Source organism: Ammospiza nelsoni, chromosome 5 (genome assembly GCF_027579445.1).
Source record: "Ammospiza nelsoni isolate bAmmNel1 chromosome 5, bAmmNel1.pri, whole genome shotgun sequence".
Classification (NCBI taxonomy): domain Eukaryota; kingdom Metazoa; phylum Chordata; class Aves; order Passeriformes; family Passerellidae; genus Ammospiza; species Ammospiza nelsoni.
In genome coordinates, this window is record NC_080637.1 from 58028616 (window position 1) to 58049297 (window position 20682).

General features: G+C 41.3%; 1 protein-coding gene across 4 annotated transcripts in view; it reads right to left on the minus strand.

Annotated features, from left to right (window-relative positions):
* Positions 1-991: 991 nt before the first annotated feature.
* The window catches only part of PARVB (parvin beta), a 51162-nt gene continuing 31471 nt past the window's right edge, over positions 992-20682 (minus strand). For 3 of the 4 annotated variants that reach the window (XM_059471770.1, XM_059471773.1, XM_059471772.1), the window contains exons 6-13: positions 20217-20332; positions 14979-15037; positions 13357-13376; positions 12084-12145; positions 10830-10898; positions 9830-9931; positions 8202-8274; positions 992-4028 (exon numbers count right to left, since the gene is read on the minus strand). In XM_059471770.1, coding sequence (XP_059327753.1) covers positions 3952-4028; positions 8202-8274; positions 9830-9931; positions 10830-10898; positions 12084-12145; positions 13357-13376; positions 14979-15037; positions 20217-20332 — 578 coding nt within the window. In that variant the 3' untranslated portion in view covers positions 992-3951. The remainder of the gene's footprint in view (positions 4029-8201; positions 8275-9829; positions 9932-10829; positions 10899-12083; positions 12146-13356; positions 13377-14978; positions 15038-20216; positions 20333-20682) is intronic. The other variant, XM_059471771.1, reaches the window with a different exon arrangement.

The following is a 20682-nucleotide window of genomic DNA, read 5'->3' on the forward strand; positions in this document are numbered from 1 at the left end:
GTAAATAATAAAAAACTAGACAAAAGCAGACAACATCATGTTCCAATACACCTTTTCTTCATGCTCCTTCCAGTATTTTATAAAGCAGAACAGCACCACTCTACCTACCTGACAGAAGGAGAAACCTACAAAACTAATTTATTTATCCTTAGAGAGGAAGTTAGCCACACCAGGGCCAAAACCCCTGATGTGAGATATGAGTTATCTCCAGCAGGCAGTGCTGCTGCTCTTACTCCCCTTTCACATCAGTGATTAAAGAGGAAGAGCTCCCCACAGAAACCACTTTCCCTGGACATTTCCTCCAGCTGTGAGCTGCATTTATTAACACACCTATTTCCCTCCAAAACCTGATGTATGACCAGTGCATGGAGTATCCAGACTTACATAGACAGCAGTAGTCAATCCTGTATGAGTTGCATTTGATGTCATGCCTATGATGCCTAAATATTTTTTGCTTTTTATACATTTTTCATGTATTTGTTGCTTTGCAGATGACTGTTAATACATGGTTATATAGCTCCTAGAGTTTTCCTACCCTTTCTCTTAGATTTTACAGTAATAAGCAATCCCTTTTAACATTCCTGAAATTCTGTTGAGTCTTAATCTCAAGAAGGGAGGCTCTAACAAGGACATTTTGTTTTGCAACCAGAATCTGAGGAGACATGGCAAGAAAATAGGGCAAAGAAGTCCCTGGACAAGCTCCAAGGGGCTGACCCAGGGTGGGTGTTTCTCTAAGTTCTCAAAGCACATCTCATGCACACACCCCCACCACAAACACCTGGCCCCCACATGAAAATAGCCACTGAAGAACAATTCAAGGATTCAACAGCAATAACAAGTTCTGATAATGCATTTTCCTGCTCCTTCACACAGCCCTGCTGTATTTGAGAGCCACTCTACACTCTCTGCACACCAGAGCAAAGGGAGGCTCATCATTCCTAAGTTCCTCCCACAGATATTTCCACTGAGAATAAAAAAAAAGTAGAAAACATAGTGATCATTATTTGTTTATTTGAATAAATAGTACAACTGTCAAAAACCATGCATAAACACTCCTGCTGTGAATTTTAGCAAACATAGCATTGCATTGTAATTTGCTTACAGTACACAACTCATCACTAAGATGGATATCTCCAACATATGACAAGTCCAGAATTTTATCTGCAAGGCTGGTTTTTAGTAGTTAGAAAATCCAGAGTAAACACTGTTAAAAACAGTAGAAAAGACTCTTAAAAAACACATTAATACTGACAGTACTGGGGTGAGGGGAAGAGGAGTAAGAAATCCTAGACAGTTTAAACTGATTTTAAAAAATCTGCCACTGTCCATTTTTCATCTTGAAAAACAGAATGAAGCTGAGGACTATCTGAGCTTTTTCAGTGGTAACAGAGCTCACTGTAACTGAGTGTGTCAAGTAAATGCACCTAAAAGTCAAGTTGTATGGACAGGAAAAGACAGACATTCATTAAGCACTTACAAATGTGGGAGCTTTAATGCTGCAGAGCATTCAGCATTTGAGATGAACTCTAAAGGATTCAGACTGGTACCCATATGTAACCCCAGTAACACAAAAATATCATGAATAACATCTTTAACACTGACTCAGCTTTCTGAGAGGCAAAGAATTATGGTGCATGTGTCACAGAAAGGCAGGACAAAAGCAGGTGTTCAGAGAAGCTTTACCTACATGGCTTCTCCTGGAAATTGGGCTCACTGGGATGAAGCCACACTTCAGCTCAATCTGCCCTGCTCACAAATCTGGTTAACAATAAATACAGTGTCTACAGAACAGTGAGCTGGCCAGACAGCCAGGAGCCAAGGAATGAAAAAAGTATTTTCCCTGTGCAACATCTACCAACAAACAAGACCACAACAGAACAGGCTGTGACTCCTGATCCAGGCGCAGTCCTGCTGACAGGGACATTAACAGAAGGAATGCTAAAGGAGACCTGTGGTTGTAGCAAGGGGACCAGAAACACAGAATTCAACAAAACACTCTTTCATAACCTGCTCACCTCTGCTTGTGCTCTGAACATGCCAGCTCTATGATCCCAGCTCAGAAACAACCATTCCCTTTCTAAAGCCAAATCACCCTCACTCATGTCTTCTTTTTATCTTCTGTTTGCTTTTGATATTAATACTGCTTGCAATTTCAAAAACTACACTCTCTGGAGGTCTTTCCCAGCAACTCAGAGAATATAAACAGAGCTGGCACCTCCACCTGAAGGAAGGAGGATGGAATAACAACTATTTAACAGACTTGCTTCCTGCAAATAACCCTGCATTCAACTAAAAGTTTGAGAGACTTTTCAGCTCAGTGACCTTCAAGCCTCATGATACCTTTATTTCTCAGCACAAAAGTTAGACCAATTTCCTTCACCTGCCAGGAGAGCTGTCCACTAGGCCTTAGCATTTCTCCTGGTGCAAGTCTCCTCTGTTGGTGTTGTGGTGGAGTTCAGTGGCCCCATATGAACTGCACATCCTTGTTCCAGGCTCAGTATAAACAGTGAGAGGTCAGCTCTTTCCTAAAGCACAGGCATGCAAAGATTCCCCAGAGAGCCTTGCAGAGCACAGGAGACCTGATTTTTTCATGCAAAAAAAGGGCAACTTCCTTCCATCTTTATTTTTTTTAGAGGTGTGAGGGAAGGTGATCCAAGTAATCCAAATACTAGAACTGAGAACCCAAAAATACAAAGCAAAGAAGCAGAAGCTCCTTTCTCTCCGAGATGAAAAACTGTTTGAGAAGGGAAGGAGAAAATCCCAAATGTAAAATTATACTGTTCAAATAGCATGTTTTCTCTTGAATCTGAGCTCAAAGGCAAATAATATTTGGTGCAAAAAAATTGAAATTTAGGGAAAGAAGACGCTGACTTACAACAGGACTCAAGTGAGCCTACGGAGCAGAGCAATTGCACTTGCTCTCCTTCAGGGCACTCTGCCTAGTGTTTCAGCCCATAAACAATGGATGCCCATAAAACAAAAGCTGCTGCTGTGATACATAAAAGCAGCAATCAAATCTCTCCTCTGTGTGCTCAAAGGAAAAGGGTGATACTGAATGCATATTCCACATATCATTTACTCTGAAATTGCCAATCCCATTTCCTCCACAAAGCTCTCCTCAAAAATCCATTCAGATAGCTCCTGCTCCAGCACATTGCCTCTGTTAGTTTCAGGAAGGACAGGGGAAAATGCACTAACCCAGCCTGTGCCTGTGTGACCAGCTCTGGACCAACCTGACTGAAGCTGCCTAACAGGTGACAGTGGCCCTAGCAACCAAATTTTCTCCTAGAAGAGATTAAATAAAAAATAGACACCAAAGGATTAGTTGGTAATCCCATTGCAAGACTTATTCTGTGTAAACACTGAATGGAAGTAACACTGAGTAGAAAGAGGTGAACACAAAAACTGAAGCTTTTGCCATTAGCTTCAGACAGTGCCTGTAATTCCCCTCAGCCAACCCACCCAACAGAACACACAAACCCTTATTTCATAGAAAAGGCTCAGCTTCTAAATAAATTCCAAAGGTGATTTTCTACTGTTAACACTCTAAGCCTGGAAAATCATCAAATGCCAGTTGCAACCAAGGAGTATGCAAAAGAAAGTCTTCTGCAGAAGTAAAGAATCTTGAGCCATGAGGAAAGTCTCATGTTCTCCCTGCTTATTAAAGTAGTTAGTGGTGTATTTCCTTTCTCAAAAGAACATTTGTGGGTTACAACAGATCCATTTGGCAAAAGTGTGAAATACCTACACATTTTCAAGTGACCTGGAGAATATACATGCATCATTTTTAGTGGGATTGTCTTGCAAACAGCTACAGAAAGAACACATCAGCTGTAGGAAGAATGCAAGAAGTGCATAGCATAAGGCACAATGGGAGCATGCAGAGGGCGTGTTTATTGTAACTTCTGCCTGGGGAGGCTGAAGGATGAAGAGTCTCACAAGCTTCCAGGATCACTCAACGTTCTTGTACTTGGTGAAAAGGTTGTACAGAACCCTGAGGGTAGACTTCAGGTCCAAGTTGACAACATCTGTGGAAGAAAAGGAGAAATCCTTAATTTGCATTGTGTTTTCCCTCATTTGTCCTGACAGGAACAGAAGTCCCCACTTCTCTGAGCTGATGGAATTGTGAATAAAAAAAAAATCCACAGATTTCTGATCTCCCCAAGCCTTTTAAATGTCCTGCACAATTTGCTTCAAAACAGCTTGACAATCACACAGTGACAGCTGACTTTTCCCTGGGAAACAGGAAGGTAATTCCCTTCCCCAGCTAAAACTGGCTACAGAGAAAGTCTGCTTCTGTCAGAGACCTGAGATAAAGGCTTTGGGAAATACTCCTAATGACTTCCCGGGCCACAGAAGCAGTGAACAAGCAGTCACGCACATCCTGAGGTACTGAACCACATCCACAGCTCTGATATGGTCCATGAATTAACAAAGCCTGTATCCTTAGCAGACTCCAAGCTTTTTATTATTTAATAACTCTTCTTGCCATGGTAGGCCAGGGAACAGGTCAGGGACAGCTCTCAAGTAAAACCTTTCCTGTTAGCACCTCTCCACCTATACTACAATAAAATGCCAAGAATGCAGGGATTCTGAGGGGAGGCAACAGGACAGAGAAGGCTGAAAAGGTAGAAAGAAAGTTTGAATATAACATGACAGAAATGAGTAGGAAGCAGCAAAAAATACACAGTGACCAATATATATGGAAGCAGAAGTGAGGAAGAACAGATAATTAAAAAATCATCAGAAGTCCTAGGAAGACAGCAAACTGTTAAGAGACCAAGCACAATTAATGTGAGGTCCAAGGGAAAGCCCCCCACTGTCTGCTTTGAAGACTCATTGCCAGGACCTCTCCACCCTTCCCTCCCACCTCACACTGGATACCACTCTCTATCCCCACACTTCATCTGGCATTTTCAATAATCTCTTAAATATTCTTTCTACCCTTTTTGCCTGTATTATTTTACATATTTCATTTACGATTTTCAGTTCACATTTGCAGAAGAATCTTCTCCTGCCCCAAAGAAAGATCCTAATTGCTGTGAAGTCATGCATCCAGAAAAAAAATGTCTATCCAGAAAACTGAAATACAAAACTTCTAATTTTTCCAGGTATCACAGAAAGTTGATACCCAAATTAAAACACAAGTTTAATGCTGAATGTTTTCTTATTTTTCTTTTTTTCTATCTTCCAGTAGTGAAAGTTCCATCTCCATTCCTTGATAATAGAGACCAATGGTTAATAACGACTGCTGCAAAAGTTATACTGTAATTCCAGTTTACCATTTCCCTAACTTTCAGACCTTGTTATGTCTTGGACTGCTGTATTAGACTACACAGTGTGCAGTGCATCCTCCCTGGTAGGCAACTACAGTGTTGCTTATTGATCAGTGTCTAACAGGTATTTCCAAGAATAACCATTCTCAGCCTCCTGCTTCTTATAATAAGATAAAACGTGCACAGCTATATCATTACCAACAGCAACAACTAATAAAATGTTAACTGAAAGTGACCATACACTCTAAAATTACTTTAAAATAATCCATTAATTTAAAACTCTCACAGTCCATAACAACCTCATTAGAGGATACTAAATTAATCTACCACAACATAGTTCTGCTGCAATAACTCAGCACCAAGTTCTGCTGCTGGCCCAATCCACTGAATTTGGCTGGAAGAACAGAGAAGAGGAAATGACCTGTATGGTCTCTTTCTGTTTACACCTGTACACAGACACATGCAAGATTTAACAGGACCTATTTCTTCCAAGCACTGCAGAAGCATGAGCTGTGGGGATAAAAACAATGTTCTGCTCTAGACAATGTTTTTCCTTAAATCCTACAAGTAATTAAACTGGTTGGACAGAAAGGCCCACTTTCACAGACATATTTTATGAAAAATCCTTTTGCCAGAGTCTTTTCTCCTGAGAAGATGAGAAGCTTCAGCTTCTCCATGTTTTGCTGCTTTGGAATGTGATTTGGAGAATTGTTTACCCAGCATGTGAAATTCTTTTCACTTGATGACCAATGACAGCCACTTGTGTTGAGGCTGTGAGCAGTCACAACATTTTATTATCATTCCTTTCTATTCCTGTCAAGCCTTCTGATGTCTCCTTTCTCTTGTCTTTTAGTATAGTTTCAGTATATAATTTTCTTTTAATATAAATCATAAAATAATAAATCAGCCTTCTGAAACATGGAGTCAAGATTCTCATCTCTTCCCTCATCCTGGGACCCCTGTGAACATTGCCACAGCCCACTACCTCAAATCCTGGGGGCAGTTTTGGGAATCTCACATCAGAAATGACATTGAGAGGCTGGAGCATGTCCAGAGAAGGGAACGGAGCTGGGGAAGGGGCTGGAGCACCAGGAGGGGCTGAGGGAGCTGGGGGGGCTCAGCCTGGAGAAAAGGAGGCTCAGGGGGGCCCTTCTGGCTCTGCACAACTCCCTGACAGGAGAGGACATCTGGGGGGGATCAGGCCCTGCTCCCAGGGAACAAGGGACAGGATGAGAGGAAATGGCCTCAAGTTGTATCAGGGAAGGTTTCCCCAACTGAGTATTGAGAAAATTCCTTCAGCAAAAGGGTTGCCAAGCATCAAAACAGGCTGCCCAGGGAAGTGGTGCAGCCCCCATCCCTGCAGGAATTTAGAAGCTGTGTAGATGTGCCACTTGGGTATGTGGCTTAGTGGTGAACATGGTGGCTCTGGGTTAATGCTTGAATTCAATGGTCTTAGAGGTCTTTTCCAATTCTATGATTCTAATCCAAGAGGCATTTACTACCCAATTCATGCTAAAGAGCATGGATTCACCTGACAGGCTTCCCAGCCTATTGATGACCAACAATGGATCAGAGTGTGGCATTAACAGAGCATAACTATACACAGAATTCTTTGGCAGAACCTAAGATTCTCTGTCAAAATTAATTACTGTTCTGTGAAAGACATATTGCAATACATGATGAGATCCTACAAATGACACTACGGTAACAAGCCATTCCCAAGATGTGACTGCCCTCTCCAGGGGAGCAGTTTTTCAGGAGCCACAGTCAGTTTCACAGATACCACACAAGCACACTCACTCCAACAGCTGGGAACTGCTGCCAGGAATGGCCACACACAGAGAAGAGGAAGGAAAACACACAAGAGATGGTACATCTTGCAGCAGCAAAAAGCAAAAAAGGAATGTTGTACGAGCTAATTTGGCTCTCCAGCTTATATTAATTACATTTTCAACCAGTAAAACACTTAAAAGCATATTTTGCTCCTTACTGAATCTCCACAAGCAAGATCTGGTATAGTGTTTTACCATTCATGATAATGTAAGAAAGCCTCATGAAAATGTAACCTCTTCTGGTTTTCATCATTCTTTTCAGCATTCTTCAGGAGCACTTTTCATTCCCCAGTTTACAACAATGTACTGAGAGCATGTATAAGCCATTTAATACTGTCTTTTGCCTTTTCTCCCTTCTACAACCATCTCCACTCTTTGTTAATTTATTTACTATCACAATTTTTCCCATTTTATGTCAGAACAAATGTTTCTTGCAGGGTCCTCGTTCTCCTCTGTTATGCAGAAGCTTGTAACACAAAGTCTGTAACATCAGGAATAAAAATTGCTCATTTAGCAGTCATAAAGTTTTAATTCCTCTTTTTATCCCTAGTGCAAGGAACAGTGCAGACCTCATCAATTATTAAAGTTATTAAATAATTTTGAAGTTCAGAGAGTTAACGGGAAAACCTGGGTTTTACACTTTTTAGTTCCAACCCCTACATCCACATAAATGAAGATTTTTTGTACTGGTTCTCCTAAAAAACCCCTTAAAGCCTTCCAGTTATATGCCACTGAAATCCAATCACAGGAGTCCAGACTAGCACCAGTTGCAAGAATTACGAGAATTAGACCATGAAAAGCTTTCTGCTTGGATTGTTATTGAAAACACCAGCTGAATTTATCATGTAGCACAGAACAGCTCTTGAATGACTCACTAAAGCTCCACTTGGACACCTCAGTGAATCTGCTCCAGACAAGAAGCATGGGCAGGATATACCCCAGGCACAGACAGTGAATACTTTGGAAAACCCTCAAGGGGCCCATTCATAGCTCCACTTTGTGGTACTATTACTACTTTGAATGGAATTGCACTTGAAATACACGTGCCCTGATGACTTTATACACAGTTTAAAGCCACGTGGCACATCCATACCTTCAGGTCGAGCTTTTGGCTTCTTCAGGCCTCCATCTTGCATCAGCTCAAAAGCAAAAGAAACATTGTGCACCTGAAAGATATAAAAGGTTTAGAATCTCAGAGTTATATAGGCATCAAAAGCCTTTAATCAAATTTTTTTAGAAGCTTTATTCTCTCTGTACTTGATAATTCTATTTAAATCAATATTAAACATTTACATGATTAAGCATAGCAGAACCATAAAGTGCTTGGTGACAGCAGCTCCTGAGTGGCAGAGAATCTGCAAAATAAGCTAAGCACAACTGTACATAAAGAGCTTCTGAACAAGCCCCTGGAGATCACACAGGAGCACAAATTCTGAGAAAAGAAAATGGACCAAAAGGGAAAGTGAAAGAAGGCAGGTGTCTTCATTTAATCTCTCCTTTGAGGAACAAAAATTACAATTTAAAGAGATCTGCATAGCAGATTTCTTGTCCACACTTATTGAAATTTAGGCAAGGTAATTAACATTATGAATTCTATGCAGTTTTGTCACTGCACATGACAGTTCTGGAGAGACATAGTTTACTACTCAGGACTTATTAATAATCTCTTTTACCTGCTGCAGTTCCTCCTTATTCATTGTGACAAAGCCAATCACTTCCAACATGGTATTTTTTCCCCCCCAAAACACAGAGTCTACCTCTCCTTCTTCAATTTACAAATCCCCATTCCTCAAGGCTAAGTCTCCAAACAAAACCACACTTCTGTAATACTGGATAATCTTTATGAATTCCAACCATTAGTAATAAAATTGTAACCAAACAGATGCTGGCTGCAGCTCAGCATCCTGCATTTCAACAAGAGCAAAAATTGAAGACAATGGGATAAAGAAGCAAGAAAAAGCACTAAGAGATGTGTGAGATGTAGTAGAGAACTATCCTTCCCAGAGATGCACCTTTGCTGAGGGGCTGACAGCAACAATGTGTGCAGGAGCCAATATGAAAACCCCATTTTAAAAACACTCACAAAGCATTCCATCTTTAAACTTTAGCCAATGTTTCCCTTTTTGACCTAGCCCCCTCCTGCTGCAGCTCAGCCAACACAAAACCTGTCCTCTGCCCTGCAGAACCTGGCACAATGAAAAGCAGGGGGCACCTGCAGGACTGCAGCAGGACCAGGCTCAGGGTATTCTGATACACCATCACCAAATATACACAATGCACGTGCAGGTCTGGGACCAAGTGCAGACAGAGGCAAACTTTTGGTTGTGACATGAAAACACAGCCTAAATACTTTTCTCATTGTGAGCACAAGAAGCACATTTCAGGCAGTACTACAATCTAAAAAATTACTTTGGTTATGCAAAATACTATACAGTACAGAGCACTCATTACTGTATTCATTCACCCTGGACTTTAGTAAGCTTTATTTGTTGTCTGATGCCAGGAACAGAGTATCTTTCTTCCTTAACTATGAGGAATTTACCCATTCATTTCATAATTTTTAGAGGTTTTAACCATCAAGTGCCACAGCCTATTTGCTAGATCTTCAGAAGAAAATATACCAGCTTCAGTTTCACCTGGCACAAGGAGAAAAGATAAAACAATTGGAAATAACCATGTGATAATAATGCAGAAAGAGCATAACCTGGAGTTTCTACCCACCTTTTGATCAAAACTTTCAGGTGTTAAGTAGAAGTTGTGAAGAGGAACAAAATAGTCCTCAAGGAGACCCATGAGCAAAACCAAGTAAACACCATCTGCAAACTAAAGAGAAATATGAGGAGAAAGCATCTGTTTTGTAAATCACCATTCATAAACAAGAAGAAAGAATGCTTGGCCCAAATTATGTATTTAGATGATTTATTTTTTTTTTGCTAGCACAGAAGTGTGAGATGGTTCAGGAGTCTTTTCTTGCTTTCCTCATGTTCATTTAATTTGCTTGAGGAATCCTGCCAACTTCACAGCAGTAGTTAAAAAAACCCCAAACTTCCTGGGGCACATTATATACTCCCAGTCCTACTGCTACAGTATCAGGTAATTTCAACCACAATCCCTCTTAAATTGTGTGTGTTAGACATTCAAATCTTTGCCCTTAATCAAATCTTGAAAATAAGTCTCCCCTGTCACAGGTAAGAAGTTGAATTTAATAAAAGAATTTTTTCCCCAAAGTCAAAATAGATTGTTTATGGTTTCAGAAAATACTGAATAAAATCCTACATATTTTCAGCCACCCTATTCAGTGTTCCTACCAGACCAGATGGCTACTGAGTGGCTAAGGGGGATAATGTTATGCAGTTCTAAGACTTCCCACTTGTGATCATGATATGGCACATGTGACATCCTCTAAAAATCAAATTCTTGGGTATGGCTGAGGCAACAATTTCTTGTGACAGATCAAATCCAGTTGCCCATTTATTTCAGCAAAGCTGTAAAATAGCAGTGAATGAATGACTGGTATTACACCAAGCCAGGCTCAAATGAATTACCCATACTCCTGGTATAATTCTCTGGATACTGTGCTTATCATTTTGCTGGGACAGTAAGATAACCATCTCTCATGGCTCAGTAAACTCTGGAAAGAAGATCTGCTTCTGCTTAGCCAAGCCATATTTGAAAATCTGCAATTTACACAGACTACATCCAAGAAGACAAAGCTTCCTACCTGGGTTTCCAACTCTGTTACTTCCAAATTGAGTTTATTCAAGTGTTTGTTCACAAAGGTGATCAGAGACTATTAAAAAAACCAGCAGAAACAGTGATGTCAGACACTACACTCAGTGCTGAGGTGAAAAAGCTAACATAATCTTTGAAGACATTTTTAAAAACGCAATAGGCATGTTTACTGCCTGCTTTTGCACATATAAGTATGCAGGACTTATTTGTTTGCACCAGATGCCAGAACTCAGCAGATGGTGCTGTTACATGCAGCTTTCCCAGCACATCAGGCAAACTTTAGTGGCCTGGGAAAGTGCTATGATGACATCAGAGCCTGAAGATGAAGTGCGCACTAGGTGCATTTACTGTCCCCAGTAATTTATTAAGGTTCTTGAAGGTGCCAACAGCACAGTGGTGTGCACACAACTCTGTTCCTGGAGGGATGTGTGCAGGATTACAGCCAGGATGTAGCCCAGGTCTGGGATTCCTATTCCTGATGCAAATCCTGCCATTACAAACCAGACCTGTGCCAATGGATTGAAGCACAGAGATCTGTCAGCCCACTTACACCACTTACAGAAGGGACACATAGCACAGTGTTACCACTTTTATTGTGTGCAAAGAGTTAAGTTAGTTCTTTATCCACTTAAAAGGACTTTTCTAAAAGACATTTCAGGCTGGAAAGATAAAAATCTTCCTGAGACTTCAAAGCATTATTTTAAAAGCACACATCCTTTGTTTCACACAAGGGGAAGGGACATTTTACAACACTGATCTTCACATACTGCTCTCCTAATAAGCAGCTTAACAGCCAGGCTGCAACTATCTGATGGAACTACATGGAGTCTCTTATATATTCCCCCAAAGCAGCAAGAGCTGGCAGAGAGAGATAAACAGCTACATTACCCCTCTGCTCTAACACAAAGCCATGCCAAAAATATGGATGGACATGCTGTGCAATGATGCTCAGCCTTAAAGGACAAACCAAGGGACCATAGGAATAAGTGCTTAGCACCTGGGCAAAAGCAGCTCTTTTGTAAAAGCTTTATATTCAGCAAACTTCTTTATGGGTGAATCACATTTTTACATTTGGAAAACATCACCTGGCTTTGACACAGTGATCCTTGGGGATAAACACCCCTTTCATTACTTCAAATTCTTCTTCTGTTATTTGCTGGATGCTTCTGAATATCTTTCCAAAAGCACAAAAACATTGCAATAAATAAATTGTGGAAAATAAAGCTAGGATTTTACTTTTTACCTTTTTGACTACGCTGAGCTTGTCTGGTGCATGATCAAAAAGAGTGTCAAAGGCATCACGCTCTGGTTTGGGGGAAAAAAATTAAAATCAGAACACCTCCAATAGCACAAGTGTGGAAAGCAGGTTTCCTGTCCAAAACCTAAAGGTTTTTCTCCTCAGAAAGTCACGAAACAGAGACCCAAGCTAAAAGCACCCTATTTTGGTGTCTGGATATATGCAAGAGCAAACTGCCCTGGGAATTTCAGAAGTAACTGAAAATAAATTCACTGATTTCTAACTGAATTCACTAACTAAAACATATTCACTGATTTCACTTTTCTGCCTTTCAAAATTGGTACACAAGATATGTGGGTGAAAGAAAAATTAAAATGAAACACAAATTCTGACTATATCCCAATCCTAACTTAAACAGCTATGGTTGCATCCACATTCAGTGTCAAATTCAGACATTAATTAGGTTAATTTAAAATTACTGGTAGTATCCCTGACATCAGTAAAGCCTAGAACTGAACTCAAGGGAATTCTGTTTCAGCAGTGTAAGAAGAGCAAAGCCTACAGACAGCATAAAGATTCAAATTATGTTTCTACCTTCAAAGCACTGTCTATCAATATCTAATCAAATCTGTTTTCAACATAGTTTTTAACAGTTTTTCCATGATCAAATACTTTTTATTTACAGAACACATTTTAATAGTTTTCTACTGTCAAATAAACAAACATTCATTATCTAAATTCTTTTGGTATCTGAAGTTACATCATTTAGCCCCTATAGCTCCCTGACATTACTTATTTTCCAGTGCCTTTTTAATATTTAATGTAGATATGCTGCAAGAAAAGAAATGATAGTTTTGACATAATAGGCAAATAAAGAAAATAAATTACTTCTTTTCATCCCTTACAGGAGCATACTTCTTAACATGAGAAATTACTTAATGCTTCTAAAAAAAAAAGAAATTCAAAAAAGGAAGTCTCTTGGCAGCAACAGCAAAAGAAATGGGTTTTGTTTAGAAGACCAGACATACAGTTGGTAAGGCCTAAACTTCAAAATCTAGAAACTACAAAGGAGATAAGATCCTCCATGCAAAGGAATTAGATCTGGTCCTACCCATTATGCTCCGTATCTGCATGGAGTAACAAAACCTGCCCCCACAACACATTCCAACCTCATGGAATTGCTCAACCCATTGTCTTGGTCTGCTGAAAGAAAAAAATTACCAGATTTCTGTGCCTGACAAAAATCAAACAAAAAAAAAAATTCAGAGTTGTTACTTACCAAATCTTCCCATCATCATCCTGCAAGTCAGAGAATTCAAAAACATGAAGTTAGTTCATGAATAATCAGTCTGGGAAGAGAATGGCCCTAAAAGGAGTTGTCCTTTAATATGCAGAGGGCCAACAACTTGTGCAGACTCAGGGGTCTGAGCACATCACAGGGCAGACCCAATGTGCTGCAGGAATGCCCCCAGCAGAGCACCAGGGAAGTCAGGGAAATCCATTTGAAATTAATGGAAATACTTAATTACATTTTGCACACAATTATGACTTCTTATCCATACTTTTTATGATGAAGGGTGAATGACTAAAAGTGCTTGTATGTGTATTTCCACAAATATAATCTAAACCACACAGCTTACAAGAAGCAAAGCCATCTATCTCACTTTAACCTGTTTTCTCTGAAGAAAACACAATCTATGTGAACATTATGTAAATAAAACTGCCATGTATGAAATACATACATAGCCAGTGACATCACCAGACATGTAGATGTTTATCAGCTGAGAATCAGGCCCTGATTTGCAGAGAGGAATTGGAAAGTATTCAGTGAATGTTGGATTCTGCTGATCACTGCATTTTCCATAGGTGTACTTGTGTCTGGATATGCAACACATTAAGCAGTAACCTCCTAATACTGCATAATATTAATTAGCTCCATAAAATATATGTATAAAAAACACACAGGCAAATCTGCAAACATCTTTCTTGCTAAAAAATGTCCAAGCCCCAGCCTGCAGATCACATCTTGCAAAACACATCCGGAGAAGAGCACAACAAGCTCACTGTGTTGTTCAAGGGCATAAGAGAGAGAGGAGGAATTTTGGCCCACAAACCTGAGCCAGAGCTCTGATCCTACAAAAACCACTATGAGATCTTTAATGTCCACACAGAGATGTTATGATCTCATTTCTGTGTGTTTCCATCTGAAAGACCTTCCCCACTAAGCACCACATTGTGCTTCATTTTATCTTCAAAGCCATGGGAAGCTGAGCCAACTCTACAGGGAGCCAATACACAGATACACTGAGGGAGGGCTTGTGTAAGCCCCTCCTAGAAAAGCTGCCTTCAGGCCATGTGAAGGAAAACCTCAGCTTTCAGTTGAAGCCAAAATGTATGTCTAGCCTTCTCTTTACAAAAAGGACTGTAAAAACATACAGCAAAGTAAGCTGGTACAAAAACTGGAGAGGGAAGAGGGTTATTTATTTATTTTTGCTGAGCTCTTCTCTCCTTACAGTTCTAACTGCATCACTTCAGTTTAGAGAGCTATGTCAAAGAATTGCCTTTTTTCAAACTAATTCTCCCCCAAAATATCTACATTAGCCCTTCATTTCATAGAGAAAATAACACTAAGCAGAAAGCATATATATAGCTACATCCAGTAGGCAGGGGGGGAAAAAGGCTCACATAAGTCACTTTCAGTTAAAAGCTTCTAGGAGACAAGAATTTCCAGAGGACACTTCTCCATTGTAGCATATTTTCAGAGACCAAGTCATCTTCATGTAGTTAAAAAAACACCACATGAAAGGATTTTATTAATTTAGCAAGAATGGGGGATGATTAAATTTCTCCCTCATGCTCAGAAATGGTCTCACATCCTGCACAGAAGCATTTTGTGCTTACTCTGTCGTGGTCGTCAGCTCCTCTGAAACATGAGTGGTCTGAAGGAGGCCTTCACGTTTCTGGAAAGGAAGATGGAATTAGCAAAGAAGCTCATCAGAGGCTCATTCAGCATCTTTCAGAGCACCAGAGGACAGAACTGGACGAATTCACTAAGTTTCACAAAGGCAGAGGTGAAACAGCTGACACAGGAGAATTCATGCCCAGAACAGTGGCATTGATCAGGCTGACAGCCACAGGAATGTTTGAGAAATGTGTGAAATGTGTTTGCACCTCTATTTGCAGCTAACCACCTCACTGGCAATCCTCCTCCTCCTCCTCAGACCACAGTGAACATCATGCCTGGAATACAGTTTGGAGTTTGTCAGCCCCACTTTAGATCCCTGCAGGGCAGCTGGTTGTGTCACAGTGCCTGACAGCAGCTCAGCACATCTGGCAGCCTGACTCTTCTGGGACTGAAATGACACGGATGGCTGTGCCCAGGCCAGGGCTCCAGAGTGCTGCACAGCTCTCCTAGAATAGGCATGGCACTTGGGGCCACTGCCACACACCTGACACAGACACACACATCCTGCAAGGAAACACAGGGAGCATAAAAAGCTCAGCTAATGATTTCAGCACTTCCCTGATACCAGGTTGTCTCTCCTTCGCATAATTTTCTGCATGAATAAGGAGTCTCTACCCAAGAGAAATAGCATGTGTTGAGACAGTTTCAAAATACCTCAGAGGGTGAAAGTGCTTTCACCTGAGTGAAAAAACTCGCTTAGCATCTCCACGGGTTCCTTTCAAAACTATGCCTGAATAGAGGAATTTCTTTCCTCCCTTCTGCGTGCTCAAAAAGCTGACAGAAAGAGCTCAAATCTCAGCAGCCATCTCGGAACCAGCTCTGTCAGAATGACTTAGGGGAGGGCTAAGGGAAACAACCCCCCCAAGCACAAGCTCTGCACATCTTTACCATCTCAGTCAAACCTCAAGCAAGAACTTATTAGGGAGAACAGCTTTGAGGAGAAACACATCCTTCCCCAGAAGCAGTTTGAGAAATGAGAATTGAAATCTAAAAACCTGTAAGAAGAGCTCCTGCCCCTCCACTCCCTACTGAAGTAATGAAGGCAGGCAGAGCTGCTGGAAGGGAGGGAGCTGTAACAGCTCCATGCCTGCCAGGGCTTTGTGCTGCCAGCTGGCCACGTCTGCACAGCCCTCACTTCCCTATCACACTCCTATCTCATCCTGCTCTCCCGAGGGAGCCATGGGAACAGCGCCAGCAGCTTTGGGGGAAAAGCCAGCATGACAGCATGGATGGAAAAATGAGGAGGCATCTGACAGGGCAGTGTTTTCCTGCATACAAAACAATGCTGCCTTTATTCCATCCCACCACGTCTCTGCTTTATTAACACAGGGCTCAGGACCTTCCAGGCACCCTGAACCCCAGGGAGAAGATGGTGTAACCTGTGAACAAAACCTCAGTAAGTGATGACTCGTGAGTAATGCCTCCAAGTGCCTGATAAGAAAGAGAAATAGTTTCCAGCACTGGCTGCCCAGCTGGTAGAAAAGGAAGCACTGTTCCCCCTCCCAGGCAGCCCAGCATGCTTCTCTCACAGCAAGCCTAGGTCTCCTGACCTTGCAATCCAAAAGCAAATGTCATTCCTTGATAAAATGTTGATTCCTTCCACCACTGGCACCAGACACATTTATTTTTCATCCTGGCTTGGCTCTGACCTTTCAGTCTGCAACTCACACTAAAAGGGAATTACTGTAAAAATACCCCAGATCTCCCAGCAGCACCAAGCTGGGACATGCTGCAATTTTAAGAATGAGGCTGACGTGAGTTAAGCATAAAGGATGACAATTCCTGAGCCTTGCAAAAATAACCAATACAGTGAGCCTTTAGCACATTTTTTCCACTTAATTCTGAGAACTTTTTTTTGTTTTCCTGAATTGGGGTATTTCTTCATCATGCAAGCTTACATTTAGAAAAACAGGCAGTCGAGTCAGCTAGAAAATATCAGTCCTCACTGGAAGCACCACCAAAACCAACAGTTTCTCTCCTCCCTGCCCTCACTGAGGAGGGCTGGAATGACAGGCATGTGTTGAGTGACACCAGCATTAAAGCATGTATCACCCTAGACTCTCAACTCAGCACTTAGAGTAGCCGCTCACAGAATTTAACTAGAAGACCCACCCTTGCTCTGCCAGGACCCTTCTTGAATAACTTGGGTATACATTGCCATGATCCCCCAGTTTCCTACTTCACACAAAGAAACCAGCAAGAAAACTAGTTCTGGAGGTTGATTTCAAAAAGGTTTTCAAGTTACTTCCAAGTAACTATTTCAGGAACTCTGCTCTTGAGAGGGGCTATTATGAAATAGCCCCTCACAGAGGCCATTATGAAATAATAAAAAGATAAGTGGTTTTCTGCTGGGTTGGTCTTGTAGTTGTTCAACAAAATATGGAAAAATGGATAACTAGCTAAAGGTTCTTCCTGCCAAGGAAGGTAAAACAGAAAGTCATCTCCAAAATGCTTGTGGGTTTCTGAGCAAACTAACAGTGCAGAACAAAAAAGGATAGTGCATTGTTTGACAGACCCAGATTGAGCTACAGATATTTCTCAGACTCTAAATCAATTATTTTTAATTAAAAAAACATATGCAGCACCTTAAGAAAGTCTCAGTCTGCCACTGCAAGATGGTAAAGGAAGAGAAGGATTTAATGGAAGGGCAGAATTACCATGGAACTGTGGAGATCTGGATAAACACCTCCCATGTGCTGTCATAATATTATCTCACTTTGTGCATTAGGACACTGAAAGTAAGAGGAAAAAAGAGCCCATAGCACTTACACAAGCTCATAAGGTGCTCTGCATTGCTCTGGGATGGGCTCTGGAAATGCACACATCTTGGCTGAGCAGTCACTTGCTAAACCACTTTATTTTCATGGTGTAAGCACAGTCCTTTTGGGGAAGAAGCACCTCAGGAATCTGCACAGTGTGAGGACAGCTCAACAAGTGGATAAAAATAATCAAAGTCACCCATGAAAATGAGACTTAGCTAGTTTTGAAAATTTCAGTGTGGGTGTGTTCCTGCACCATACTCCCACAGCACCTTGCATGGCTGTCTTGCTGCAGGGTCAGTTCTGAAAGATTTGCACAGAAGTCACTTAAACTGTTTATTTACCCCCTCAAATGTATATCCAAGCAAAAAGAGGCATTTAAATGAAAACCTCTCAGTTAACACCTTATGTTAACTGTGATCTAGTTTGACAGAACCCTGTTCATTGTTGGGATATGTAACAAGAGATCACTTCAAAACAAATTGGTAATAGTGGCAATAATTTTCTTAATAGTAGTTTTCTTGTTCGGATTAGGAACAATATTCACCTCATCACCATTCTGTTTGTCATTAGAATAACAGAGACCAAACAAAGTTCATTTAAAGAGATCTGTGTTACTGAACCAGCATGTATTTTTAGACTAGATTATGGATGCTGAACTACAAAAATTCAGTTTACCAAACTAGAAGGCAGAAGGTTTTTTTTCCAGAATGAACACGCTCTGTTTCATACCACCCTTTGCTTTCCATTTAAATAAACAAAGATGAAGAGTTGCAAGATTTTCCTAGCACTGGGTTAGGGGCTGAGAGAAGCCTCCTCTTGCACAGGGCCAGCTGTGTCCATGCCCATTGCCAGGACTCCAGGCTCTAGATCCAAGAGCAAGAGCCTCTAGGATTTGACTTAACCCCCACTATACCTGACTCCTTGGGGACACAGGTGTTGCTCTCTCTCCTGCCTAGCTTCTTGTCAGCCTTTATGTCACCCTGTCATCTAGTCTCAAGATCCAGGGACTCTGGTGAGCCAGATGGAGTCTCCTCTATATCCCTCCAACAGGAAAAGAAGTGAAAACCTTCTCCACAGCCTTCTTTCTGCTGTAGAGGTGGATGGTTCTGTAGCTTGAACTAAGGACAAGGAAAGGGAGGCTTTATCTCTCTACCTCATATTTTTTTCTGCCTTAGCAGTTATAGAAGACACTTGACTGTACTGGGCAGAATGAGGTTTTTCACATCAGGGTGTGAGAGAGCTGCTGACCAGCTTATATTTATATATTCCTCCTTATCTTTCCAAGACAGACAAAAGAAATCTAAAAATAAATCCGTCTCCTATTTACATTCATGTTACTTTATAACTAACTCACTGTTCTTAAATTCAAAACCACCTCCTATAGATAATACACACATTTATTATGAACCAGGGAACATCCATCAATTTCTCATTTACCTCACACCCTGCACATCTAGTGCATCCAGGCAGGCAACCTGGAAACACCATTATTGAATATAAGGCAAAATGAAGCTCATCTAATCAAGCACCCTGCATCTTGTAAGGGGATCCAGGTTTGCAAAACAGGGCATGGGATCACTTTATCCTCTTCATTCTTGAAAGGAAACCCACAGCTGGAACAGTAAATTGCAGAGTGAGTGCCACAGCAAACAGGCACTTACAGAGCAGAGTGCCAGCTGGAACACATCTGCCTGAGGTTCAGCAGCTGGGAGAAAAACTGGGTTCCCATGGGAAACTTTCCCTGGGATAGAAGGCAAGGAAAAAAAAGAGGTACAGGTGCTTGAAAGTAGAGCCTTTGTAGAAGGAAAGGTCAACACAAAGCAGAGAAAAGAATAACCAGAGCAGTATCTAGGGCAGGGGGGAAGCAGTCAGGGTTCCTTAGATCAGATCTCTCTCCCATATCTAAGGAAAGCTAACAAAAATATAGGACTGTGAAAGAAATTATGAAAGTCTATCAGGCTTGCCAAGGAAAACAACGTGTCTAAGTCTGCACATGAAGTCATAGGGGAAAAACCACACTGCTAACAGGCATTCCAGACTGGGGAGATTTTATGAGCTGAGACTCCTTGCTGTGTTGTTTAGGTTTCAATGGCTTCTCTGCAAAAAATGCATGGCAAAAAAAACTGTACCAGAGTGACAGAAATTACAAGCCCAATGCTCCCTTATACAAAATCCCACTGCATGTTTGAGCTTGCTATTACAATAGCAAAGGGTGGCCCCAAACCTACTAAAGATGTGCTGCCTTTGGGGTCTCATTTAAGCACGTGCAACCCAAAAATGCATTCCCAAGCATGGGACTCACCAAACAAGTGGGACACACATTTTTTGAGTGACAAAAAGATGGGAGGCAGTGGGTGGGGGCAGCCCAGCCGTGCAGAATGCCCTCTGCTCCTGCCAGGAGCTGGTACTCACCCGTACAACCACCACCTGCACAGACACGTGCTCAGGCAGCCGGATGGGAGCTCGGAAATGCATGGCCAAAGCCACCAGAAGGTGCAGGATGGAAATCAAATTCTTGCCATGAATGGCTGCAGGGAACAAGGGAAAGGAAGACAGTCAAAGGACACTGAGGTGTTATTTTAAACAAACAGCTCTGGGGGAAAAGGCAGTGAAAAATGCTTTTGGTCAACACAGTCTTTTTATCCTTCTTCCTCTTTTTCCAAAATTAGTAAGGCCTACAATGTAACTTCACAGGTAGCAAAGCCTACATTCAGCCCTTCCTTTAAGCATAACTTACAAGTCCCAACCCCCTCTGATCACAGACAGGCAAACCCAACCACTTGCTTTCCACTGCACTGGAGGATACTGGGGAAGGATGATCTTAGCAGACTTCCTAAGTGATAACACACTTACTGAGACAGAAAATATAGTAAAAGTT